This window comes from Colossoma macropomum, unplaced genomic scaffold (assembly GCF_904425465.1).
Source record: "Colossoma macropomum unplaced genomic scaffold, Colossoma_macropomum, whole genome shotgun sequence".
Taxonomy (NCBI): Eukaryota; Metazoa; Chordata; class Actinopteri; order Characiformes; family Serrasalmidae; genus Colossoma; species Colossoma macropomum.
The window spans coordinates 28,183,961-28,196,918 of NW_023494802.1; the positions used below are offsets into that span (position 1 = coordinate 28,183,961).

A 12,958-nucleotide genomic window follows, 5' to 3' on the forward strand; every position below is an offset into this window, starting at 1 on the left:
GCACACTCTCGATCATCTCCACTCACAGAGCCCAAACAGCCTCAATTCATTTCTTATCCATTTATACACGGTTTTTAAAAGGATGCTTACCATGCTGAGGAGAGCATCTCTGGCCGCAGTGTCATCCGTTTTCTTCAGGATGGTTTTGAGCAGCAATGGGTACTTGGTCAGTCTTTGGTGAGGCTTCACCAGCATGTCGGCCAGCTTCAGCCTGTTACACTGCTTGTTGGCCTCAGCCCACTGCAAACAGGAGGGAGACACAGAACTGAATCTACAGCTTGTACAGGCCACATGCAAAAGGACATGAAATTAAACCCTTGAAAGTTGATCATTAAGACTTCCTTATCTGTAAATACTATGAATTATTTAGTACAATGAAAGTAATATGTAAGTTTATGAGAGTGAGGAACTGAAGTGTACCTTAGAGTTTAAGAGTTAGGAAAAAAAAATCTGGTTGTGACTAGAACTGCACAATACATTGTTTGTTAATCTTTACTGTAATACTGAACTTCGCAATCCTTAATATTGCAAAAGGCTGCAACACTATTGTGTACTGTCAGCATCCTGCCCAACCTCAGACTTTCCAAAGTTTCTGTGAGTGATTCAAGAATCAAGAGAGACACGTGACCCAACAAACATAGTAATTTAGATCAGCTGACATGAAGGCAATGTGTTTTTCATATATCCTGAGGCATATTTATAAAAGTGTTTTTATTGTTTGACATGAAGAAAGCTGTGGCTGGGCTGTTTGTCTTATTGTGAAGCCAGCAGGGGGTTCTCAGCCCTCCCCTTTCACTCCCCCCATTGCTCACTAGCAGCCCAACACAGACATTTCACACACAGAAAGCCAACAGTGTCCTGGTTAATCTGATTGTTTAATTTTATTTATTTATTTACTTTATTTACTATGTTTATTACAAAATATCTGAGTCGATTCCTGTTTCTTCAGCAGAATGGCCACTAGGGGGCCTGCAGAAGGAGGTTAAACCTTTTGAGGTGTAAGAACTCACCGTGATGTAGATTTTGAAGAGCTCATTGTCTCTCAGCTGTGCGCGCATGTATTCCATGCAGCTCTCCTCCTCCATGCAGTACCGCAGGTAGGGCTGGAACCTGGATGCAAACTGCACAGAGAACACAATTAGAGTTAATAACAGCATCAGAGTTATTGTATATGCACCTCTCTACCGAATTAATTCAAAATGCAGTCAAACAGTACATAAAAAAGCGATATTCTTGTAGGCTACACACAGTGTAATATACACTGTCCTTAAAAAAGTTAGCGCACATCTAGCTTTTTAATATAATTTTAATACAATGAGCCTCTTTTTGCCTATTTGCAATAACTTAACTGTTTACAGGTGCAAAACTAAAGAAACATCTAATAAAATCACTACATTGGGAACAACAACATACTCTATGTATTTTAACCCCGTTATGTCAGCATTCATCAGCAAGCAAGCAAACATTTTGAGTGTTTAAACCACCTTTGAGACAAAAGATTTATAATATACGCTCTTAACAATAGTTTTTAAAAGAAAATTGTCAAATCATTATTTAAAGCAGAGTGTTGCAAAATAAACCCAACATTTTAGTTAACTGCTATTATTACTTAGAAAATCAGACATTAAAAAGTCTCCAAACTTTTGACAGGCAGTGTATACCATGTGCTGTATGTGTTAGAGTTAAACTCACTGCTTGGAAGCCAAGTAGCAGGTCAGTTGGGTCCAGCAGGTTCCGGTCCCTCCGTGCTCGCTCCACCATTGGCAGCATGACCTGACTCCACAAAGCCGTGTGCACCCGCACCAGATCCTGGATGTTGCTGAAGAGCTTGGCTGGCTCCACCTCACCCAGCAACCCACAGTCCTGTAGGTTCAGCAGGCCGCAAAGAAAAAGCTACACAAAAGAGCACAAATACAGTCTCAGCACGGAGCTCCACCAGGGGGACCACTTCAACACATTATACAAATCACAAGGGAAAAAACTTTGGCTTGGAATTTCACAAGGAACTCAGACAAGTTCAGCCACATCATCATATTACTGATGCTGATTACGGTGTATCGCTTTACAGACGGCCTGAACAGAGCTGATAAGAGTGGAACAGAAATCGCTAGAGAAGACAGATGAAGAAGGACCTACATCAGTGATAACCCTGAGCTTCTTGATGTATGTTGCTTCGGTGTGAAGCAGTTCCCATATCGCCTCCTGCTGGTGGAACTGCCGCCTGCTCAGAGTCTGCAAAACATTACATCAATTAACCCAGTCAGTAACAAGAGATACATAAAACAGTACCAATATATCAAAAAGATAGTACTCTAGAATGTTGGAATCAATCCAAAGTAATTAACATAACCGTTAATGTAATAATTGCAGGTGTATGTACGTGGACGTATTTTCAGATCTAAAAAGAAAAAATAAGAAAACCTGAGTGTATTGTTCTCTTTATCTATACTGCTGTGCAAAAGTCAGAGCCCAAATTTGCCCCTTTTCAGTGTCAGGAAAAAAAGATGAAAACTATATAGCCTCAACAACTAAATATCAAACTCCAACCTTAGCCTTTATTACAGCCTCCATTCTTTTCGGGAGACCTGCTTTCATTTTTTCAAAGAAATCTTACGCCTCCAAAGTTCAGTCTTAGAAGTTTACTTCTCACAATCCAAGTAAGCCCAAACACATTCAACGATGTTGAGATTTGGACTCTGAGGTGGTCAGTCCATTGTTCTGAGAACACCAGCAGTTTTCTTTTGTTTGATTTGCGTATTGTCCTCTTTTTTGTCCATTTTCTTTCCGCAATAACAGCTTCTTGACAGCTACACATCTTTTCAGACCCATAGTGTTGAGTTGTCTTCTCACAGTGGAAGGATGGACAGAAACACCAGTGGATTTTTATAATCCGAAGCAAGAGTGGAGCTTGATTCTCTTAAATAAGAAAGGTTTAAGTACTGTTTATCTCATTTTGGTGGCATGCCATGTCTTGCATGGTTGTTAGCAATCACATTTTTTCTGTATCTTTTAATAATTTTTTGAACTTTTAAAACAGTTGGGAAACTCTTGTTTTTTTCCCCACCAATTTTCCTCTGCTTATGCAAATATTTTCTTGTTTCTAGTCTCATCAGAAATATCTCCTGAAAAATGAATAACTTGTACGTAATGGCCATTCTGAGTGTTTTTTTTTTTACAAAAACATTTCTGAACTGAATTAAATCAAATCCAAAAAAAAAAAAATCTGTAAGTGTGTGATGCATCAAAACAATTCAAAACGAATCTTACTTGAACTGAATCACTGTGAGGACAGAGCTTTACATCCCTTGTCTTTACTATATATACAAAGCGGTTGTGTTTGTGACTGTATGTAACAAAGTGCAAAAGAGAGATACCTCTGGGTTCTCCAGTAGTTGTTGCCAGCTCTCCTCTAGTGTCAGGTTGGGTTCCTCTTCCTCCTCCTCCCAGGAGTCATGGTGGAAGGAGAGCTGGGGAGGTACCTTAGGCATGCCATGGTAGGTGTACATCTGCAGCCTATTATTCAGCTGCTCTACACGGTCCACCTCCTGCCACAGGCACATACAGAGAGGAGTTACACACTGTATACACTAAACAAAAAAAATTTTGTCTATGCAATCCATCAAACTTTTCAAACACTAGGGTCCATCTCATTAATGTGTTAAGGCGGCTGACTGTCTGGCTGTTCATAAGAAGACAAAGCCTCTGCGGTTTTACGATCCCTTCAACTCCGGCCCTTCCATTTAACACACTGATAAATTCCATCCCTCCGTGACTGCGCTCTTCTGGGGACTTGTGGCTAATTACGCAACTGCCTTGGCTCTGAGAGCCAAAGGTACTTACAAAAACGAGCCATTTGAACCGAGCGCTCTTGGACAATAGCATGTAGAAACGAAGCCAATAAGCTGACCTAATGTGGTCTGTTGAGTGGGTGGGGGGGTTGGGCATCCATTTGGCCCTGGTTAACCCCTGCTTTGAGGGGGCAGGGGCCTCAGGTCCCACTGGGATGTGAGGCCAGTGCCCTGTATGGTCTCTCTGGGCTTGGGCAAAGGCACATGCAAAGAGAGTGACAGAGAATAAGCCCAAAGTGACAGATGAGTGACAGCTACTGCCTCAGAACTACTGTCTTGTCACATCTGCTGCAAGACTGTGCCTGACCCTCAGAGGAAAACAGGGCAGGAAGCACAGTGTCAGAAAAACAAACAAACAAAAAAAAACACAAGCAGCAGATTTACGAGAAACTGAAACATCCTCCACCGCTCCTGGAAGTTATCAATCCACATACTGACATGACATCATCTCTTGTTTCACTTTCTGTTCATTATTACTTATCTAGGCTTTAGGGGAAACTTTAGCCTTCAGGAAGCTGGTTCTTTATGTCCTTGGAGTTTCCCGCTAGCTGTGTGGATTGATGAAAATTGTACAGGATGGTGAAATAGCGCTGGCAAGGAGTACGGCTGAACCAATATAGGAATGGCAGGCCGATGCGGATATATGATACTTTTGATACTACTACTGATACTACTGCCGGTGCTGAAAGACAAACATTAATAAAATGCAGAGGCTGAGAATACATCTACCTGGATTAACCCTACAGAGAAACATAACATTTTGGCGCTGTCAGAACAAAAACCTGTATCTCCAAAACGGTAACTGTACAGGAGAAAGAACAAACATTCTTTCAAGCAACAAGAGTTATGTACCCTCTGTTAGCCCCCTTGCCATGACAATTTAACAACATAAAGAACTGTGTAAAAACAGTAAAAACTGAGATAAACAAGGTTTGTGCCTGAGAAGGGGCAATTTATTTCTGTAAGGTTACAAATGTAATTCGCATTTTAGCTAATTTAAAATCATGGCTAAAAAGCAATCAAGAATGTCATCATAGTATGTAAATCATTTTAACAGCTGGCATGATGTTTTAGATGTTGTCCTATTACCGTTTTATGTAACTTTATGTCTTTGTCCTTTTGTACCTGCCCAGGGACTTCAGTTGAAAATTCTGTTACATTAAAGAGAGCATCCTATCCAGCCAATGGCCAATTATGCTCTCCTGGACTCATGTCCATGTTTGGCTGTTGAATCTCTGGGGATCAAACTCACAATCTTCCAATGATGGTGCTAACATTTAGACCATTGTGCCATCCAGCGTTAAACAAAGTGTGACCTTGCCAGTAGATCACACTTAGCTTTGTATATACGTGCATATGTTCTTGGCAAAGAGAAAGTTTTAGTATGAATGCTGGTGCTTGTTCTCTCTTCTACTAAAGGGAGGAGATGCACTTCGCACCACATTCAGATTCCCTTAGACTACGAAAGTGGATCCTCACCTTGCCAGAGCCGGGGAAGAAGAAGCCGCTGAAGCGGCTGGCAGCACGGTTCTTGCGGTTATCGAATCCGGGAGGCATGGCGGGTAGAGAACCCCCCAGCTGGGCCAGAGAGTCGGGTGACGGGATGTTGGCATCGCCTAAGAACTCCGTCATGTTCTTTCTCCGACGCGCCTGACCCTGTGAGAGAGAGAGAGAGAGAGAGAGAGAGAGAGAGAGAGAGAGAGAGAGAGAGAGAGAGAGATCGTTTTATGAGCCTATTATTTTAGGGCCATAAGGAGGCAATAATGAAAGTTTACAAACAAGAAATGAGGGGTTTTTGCTGTGTTTTGAGAGTGATGACGACATAGAAAATGATAACATACACTGACAAAAGGATATCAAATGTGCTTCAGGGAATACTAGTAGGGGGAATAGAGGACAGAAAGAGAGGGAGAGAGAAAGAAACGCAAACAGAAAGAACAATAGTACAAAAGCAACAGGAAGGAGAGAAAATGATAAGCCATAGAGTGGGAATATGCAGAAGAGAGAAATATTTATTCTACTCTTAAGGGGCAATTCAGATGGTGATCAACATATGGTAAAAGGGAGGGGGATCTAGTAAACAATGACATCAGCCATGCTACGATATCATAATAGCAGCAACACAGCATCATCCTGGCACGCAGCATAATACGCAAGCTCTGGATATACTGTATTTTCCTCATTACATCACCTTCAGCAGGGAAATTTGGATCCTGAGACAAACTGCCTGTAGTCGTCCATTGTCTCTTGAAGTACAGTTTCCTATCAGAAAGCATGGTCGTGCGTCATGCACACGTCCAAGTCTTAATCTACTTTATTAGTTCTAGTAAGCTGAACAAACACATGGGACTGTGGTTTCTAGGGAAGCAGTGGCCATTGTCATCCAATCTCCCAAGCGGCCAGCGAGACGAGCTGTTGACCTCTCACAGAGTTTGTGGAATGCCACTGCCCTGAGTGATGTCCGCTGCTAATGACTTCTGAACATTCCAAGGAGGACTCCGGCAGTTTTGAGGGTGAGAGTACAAAACAGGAAACCAGCCAAGGTCCAAAACAACACCTTCAGAATGGAATGAGGCTCATTCACATCAAGGCAGTCTGAGTCTGGTCCTGGTGATCTACCATTCTGAAGGGTTTAGTTATGAACCTACTCTGTAACACCTTAACCAGTCAATCAATGCCTCCGAGTATTAGAGCCAGGTAAATTGGTGAGTACTCTCCAGGGCTGGAGATCACCAGAACCAGACCTGAGCACCCTGATTTACATCATGGGACATACACAATGCAAACTTTTTTGCCTACAGTTCTCATACAGCTTGCAGCTCAGAGACTGATGGCAATAATAAGCGGAATGAATTGGATCTGAATGATAAATACAGCATCTACCTGTTCAGGGGCCTCAGCAAAACAGCCTGAGCAGCTGTGGCGATTCAAACCACTGTATTTAACTCGCAGAGTGAAGAAATGTTTTCTTTCATTTTCAATAAGAATTCTCTGTGAGGGTCTTTCCACAGACCACACTAGTCATTATGAGTCCAGCCATGCTGAAATCTATACTCGCCCCCCTGTGAATCCTTTGTCTCAAGAATGACCCATTTGAAAAAGTCATTCTTGTCAACGAACTCAGCCAGTGAGAACTTTGGTGAAAGCAAGAGCAACACACAAGTGACCTGCTAAAACTGCATTCTAAATTTAGCCTTGCAGAACTGGGGCGTCAGAGGCGGGCAGCACTGTGGCTTTGATGAGGGGGATTTCTGCGGAATCTGGGGTGAGAGGACAAGGATACAGATGGCAGGAAGAGTCCCAACTCCCAAGGAGGACGGAGAGGAAGGACCACTGATGAGCAGGCAATGTCAATACTCCAGAGGTTCCAAACTGTGGATCTGGAGTAGATCTGCTCTGTATTTTCTGGTGCTTTCCCTGCGCATGATCCAACTGGAGTTGAAGTGGGGGGTGTTAGAATAGGGAAAAAACTAAAATGTGCAGGGGAGGGATACTTCAGGACTTTGGGATATCTGGCTTACTTCATCTGCCCAAGGTACTATGCTGCTGCTTGCTTAAAGACATAATACACCACCAGTGCACATAGTCAACAGATACTGCACCTAATATAGCCATAAAACTATTAAGTACACCATTTACTGTCTATTCATTTAGATGAGAAGGGCTTTGAAATGTGTCAAATGAAAGAATACAATCATCCAGCGTTATAAAAATCAGAACCATTTGAAAACTGTTCGCAGGCAAGCAAGACGTCAGCAATCAAAGATGAAAGGAAGTTATCTGCCATATCATAACAGTGGGCTACTGTAGCAGGATATGACTGTAATCAGTGCTGTACAAGTCCAAAGTTTTCACTTTCTACCCAACTCCAGAAGAACTGAATGACTACTAGTAGACCCAGTAACCAAGAAAATTAGCTATACTCACCATGGAAGCAAGTGGCATGTCAAAAGTGAGGAAGACCATTGTAATCCTTCAACTGGCTTCGCAGAGCCTGGCCCATACCAGAGCCAGCTGTTGCTCTCTCTCAGCCCTCCTTTACCTCTCTCGCTTTCACACACTCTCACACACAGCAACTAATATGTGCGTATTGTGACACCACAGCAGAGGATGGAGGCTCACGAGAAAATAGAAAATATGTGGCAAGCTCGATCTTTCCAGTTCAAACAGTCACTCGTGTATTTTTTTGTTTTAGATGGGAGTTCCTCAGGGCTCACAAACAGGACCACTTCAGATCTCTGTACGTCTTGTCCTGTAATGTTCCTCTGCCTGTCCAGCACTGTGAGGTGAAGTGAGCCAACAGAGGCTGCTCGTCTGCATTACTAAGGAGGACTGACCTAACGTCATGGCAACAAGAAGGATCCTGTCCCATTGTGTGAGGTCAGGAAGAAAGAGGTGTGGCTAGGGAAAGGCAGAAGGCTAATCTGCATATGTAGGCAGACCCTTGGGACAGCTTGCAAAACCCCAACAAAAGAGTTTGGTACCTCAAAGATGCCAACTGTTTGTTTGGAGACTTGTCTATTGTTTTAACTCCTTGGACAATCACTTTCTCCCTTTCCTCTCCAAGTCAAATGGGATTCATTTCTAATTGCAGAGGACCACTGACCTCCCTTAATTAACAAATGCACTCATAGTTGTACTCAGAGCACTTGTTTAAATAACATGTGTATTCCATAATAAACATCATAAATCTGTATGTACTAAAAAATGTTGTTACCTCCTGGATTATACAAAAGCCATATCTGCCATTTTATCTACTCTGTTACTTCAATAACATGGTCTCTGGATGCTGCTGTTGTGTTTATTTGATATGCAAAGAATGTTATATAACAAAACAGAAAATTTTTATTTAGTTTTATTTAGTTTGTCTTGTCTTTTACCCATTTTGAACAAGAAAACACATTAATAAGAATATAAGTCATACATGCGTCATGTTTTATCACTACTTTGATTAAACAAGCCAAAAATATAAACATGCTTGTGTTTCTGGTCAGGTAAAGGTTTAACAGATCACACTTTAACAGTTTATAAATTGCTATGTGTTAAAATATTGATATGTCTAAAGCCTACAGTGTTCGGTTAGCCTGAAGGCTACTGTAAATTGGTAAAATGAGACGCTAAAATTGATAAAAGATTTAAACAGCAACTTCCTTTTCTTTGGGCTCCGTACTGGGCTCTTCAGTTTCATGTGGTTAAAGTTTTCACAAAATATTCCTAATATTCCTAAACTGACAATCTTATCTAAGGGCTTAAAAAGACACCTAGTCATACATTTTACAAGTAATAAACACTCAATTACCAGTATTCTAGTTGTGCATACACATTTCACACATAGAAGCTACAAGTATGCAGTTACTGAGTTCATATAAAATATGATGAATGAAGCTACATCAAACAAGCTCACAGCCTACGCTGGCATTCGAGCTTTCCTGTTCTGTAAAAACGAAAGCAAATTTTCTTTGTTTATGTGTGTATATATACACATGGGCAGACCATTTCCCAATCTCTCAGAGCCTCTCTCTACAGGGAAATGACCGATGGGAATCAAGACGGGGGAAATCCCAAACTACAGCACGTGCTTGAGGCTGATACCAGCACCTAATCTAATGCTTTGCCAGAACATTGAACTAACATTGTGTATTTTACCTCTCTCTAATGTCAGGGTTCACTGATTTGGAACGATTTCCAGACAAAGACGCACCACCACTTCCTCAAAGCATCAGAAGGTACTTTACTCTGTTGAGGCTTGTAGGCAGGTCCCTGTCAGGTATCAAAATACAGTAAGAGTCTATTTGTGCACATATTCACATGTGGGCAAACAAACTATAACCCAAACCTACAGGCTGAACAGAATATACATTGATATTTGCGGCATCTTCTTCAATTACCTGGTAGGTCATGTGGAAACACCACAATGAACCACTGAAAGACAAGAAAATAAACACAACATGTAAGCTGATTTTGTTGTAGTTATGGCTTGATGGGTCTTGCTCTAGGCCTAATGAATCATACTTTAACAGCCTATAAATTGGTTCTTGTAAAGGTAATAATGTAGCTAAAGCTTATTGTGTTAAGGTAGCCTACAGGCTACTGTTATTGTAGCCTATTAAAAATCTCAGCCTCATCACATCCTAAGCCTATTATTCAGTAAATTGCATGGACTACAACTAGAATTATTTATTACAACAAGAATTAATTATTCTTAAGTTACAGAAGTGTGTAATAGAAGCTTGGACCCACTAGCAGGTCCTGGCCATGTAAGGGTATGATGTTATTAGACTTTAGGCTGGCCTATATTGAATAGTCTTTAATGCAACTACAGCATCAAAACCATTTAAACCCCCATTCAGGGTTTTGTGTCCAAAAACGTTGCATGCACTGAAGGGTACAGTCTGACTTTCTGTTCAGCAACTGATGTTATTAGGATTCCACTGATATCAATGAATAGTTTGAATTGTATGAAATTAAGTGAACCTTCCAATCAGGTGAACCCTACAAAGAACCTGATATAATTAAATAAAATGCACCCAACTGATAACAAGTCTCAGGCACTTTATGCCAACCAGATAAACTCTTATTAGGATTTGCACTGTTAAAGCTTTTTGTTATAAAATTTGATAAGATGTATGAATAAACTGGTATACAGATGAACCAACTACTAAATAACTGTTAGCAGCAGCCCTAGTACACATACTCATTCTATAGGTAATGCTGGCCAAGCACGTCTTGTTTACCAGAACTTTACCATAGCCTGTGTCCACACGACTTGCCTTAAGAGCAAAGATGTACTGACCTCTCAGGCCTAATATCCTGACAGCTATGGAAACTGCAGGAATGTTAAAGACCCAGAGAACGAGTTATTAGCATTGAGTGTCTGGAATCCTGACATGCAATTTCCAGTGCTAGATTACCCCTAGCTCAATAACCAAATATGAAGCAACAAATTTTGGAGTCTGAGAGAGCGTTATTAGCAAGCTATTAGTGTTTGACACATTTACAAGCCAGCATTTGTTGGCCTGTTTAGCCCAATATGGGGAAGATAAGAATGGTCCTTGATCAGCCTTTGATTAACGATGGGAAAACAGCCAGGCATTAACTGCTAAGGACACACACTCGGCAGAAAACACCCAAAAACAAAACACCTGCGCCGAGTGAAAGACAAACAAGTACATACAGCTCACGTTTCACTCTCTAGCCCTTGCTTGACTAGCCTCGACTGTCAGCAAGGGCCAGGTTTCAGGGCCAGCCGTGCACACTGGCCCGTTTCCATTAGTCAAACCCCACACACAGCACACAGGTGGAACAAAGAGCCATTGAAACTTCAGCATGGCAGATTAATCAATGATCAAAAACAGTGACAAACCAGAGGAGCCTTATCGCCAAGGATAGATAAGCCTGTCTGTCTCACAGAGAGGCCCCAAACCTATGTCATCAGGTAAAACAGTGCTACCTCTGCCTTTCCATTACGTATGCATTCTACTTCCATCACACACAATCTGGCATTGAGCACCTTCATGCACGGACATACATCTGTTGAATGAGCAACTGAGAAACAGTGGGATGAGCAACAGGTGGGATTTCAACAGAAGACAAACATAGACTGCCCAGAAAGTCATACCTAATCTTTTACCAACTGGCTTGAATAAAAGTAACTCCCAATCAAAGAACTTGCCACCACTAAATAAAAAACAAACAGTTGCTAACTAGTTGCATGAAGATGTTGCCAACCAGGTAAACCCTAGAAAGCACCTACTGTCACTAAGTAAATTGCAACCACTTGTTAACTAATTTCATGTAGATCTTGCTAACCAGGTGAGCCCTAGAAAGAACCTGCCATCACTAAATAAACTGCAACCACACGCTAACTAATTTCATGTAGATCTTGCCAACTAGGTGAACTCTAGAAACAACCTGCCACTGCCAAAAGAAGAACACCTGAAACCTGTCACCATTAAATAAAATACATCCAGTTGGTAACTAGTTTCACATAGATCTTGTAAACCAGGTGAACCCTTCTTAGAAACCTTTCCTTACCTGACATTGTGCCGAGGTCTGATGCAGTGCAGAATCTGAAAGGTTTTCAGGATCCATATGGAGCAAGTCCCAACTGCGCCAGGAAGAAAGGCGGCCAAAACGCACCATTAGCCCCCCAGCAATTGGCCAAACTCCAGTCCCAACCCTACCAGGACACCTCAAAGTAGGTCCAAAACAGGCAAAGGAACACTGGTTTCAGCTAAAAGTTCAACATCCCTTCCAAGAGTGCCAACTAACCAAGGATCAGGGAAAAGCAGCGCCCATGCGAGATGTGCTTCTGCGGGTCCTCTGATCATTTGGATTCTGAGACTGACACTGATAACTCTATAGAGCTCTGGCTCTGTTGTGCACTCCTCCCACTTCCAACCACTCTCCAGACCTCAGCCCACACACACAAAACACATTTACACACACAGTTACATCCCTCGAGCATTCACACAGCGGCTGCTGACCCCTCCCCTCTGTGGGCCAAGGAACAGCAGACCCTGCATAATTGCTTATCAAAAGCATTAGTCACGTACAAACAACTAATGACATGCCAAACAAACCACTGGGGGGAATCTTCCTGCTGGGGAAATGTAATTGTCTACAGCTCAGATAGAATCTACTGCAAGTAAGTGCATGGCTATTTCGGTACACAGAGACACAGCATACGACCACAGAGTACCACTTTATTGCTGTATTTTAAGCACAATTCATCTAACAATCTCATTTTTAATGTTTATTTAAAAGGGACATTATAAAATTACAGAAAACTGTCTAATGCCAGATATTACAACTTTAGCGAAATGCTAATTTGCAATGTTAGGCCTAGAGGGCCTAAACAAAACAACACTCCCTCAAGAGGTCAAAATTTTAAAATTTACACGATTACAAAAATCTAAGCTTCCTAGGTACTTATTTGCTATTAAAACAATCCCATTCATGGAAACGATTCAATTCATTATGATGTGAATTCCACACATTAACACGCTGCACTGTAAAAAGGTTTGACCAAAGGACTTTTTGTGATTTGCACTGCATGCAGCAGCACCCTTTCTAAGAGAACCCGCAGCCTGAAGAGCTTTCACCAAGTC

The 12,958-nt window shown here is 41.7% G+C and overlaps 1 protein-coding gene across 1 annotated transcript in view; it reads right to left on the reverse strand.

The window, feature by feature from the left end:
- plekhg5b (pleckstrin homology domain containing, family G (with RhoGef domain) member 5b) overlaps positions 1 to 12,958 on the reverse strand; it is an 85,630-nt gene that overhangs the window by 4,965 nt on the left and 67,707 nt on the right. Inside the window, 6 exon segments of the mRNA XM_036592132.1 lie at positions 91 to 240; positions 1,011 to 1,121; positions 1,693 to 1,893; positions 2,137 to 2,232; positions 3,375 to 3,545; positions 5,328 to 5,504. Coding sequence (XP_036448025.1) covers positions 91 to 240; positions 1,011 to 1,121; positions 1,693 to 1,893; positions 2,137 to 2,232; positions 3,375 to 3,545; positions 5,328 to 5,504 — 906 coding nt within the window.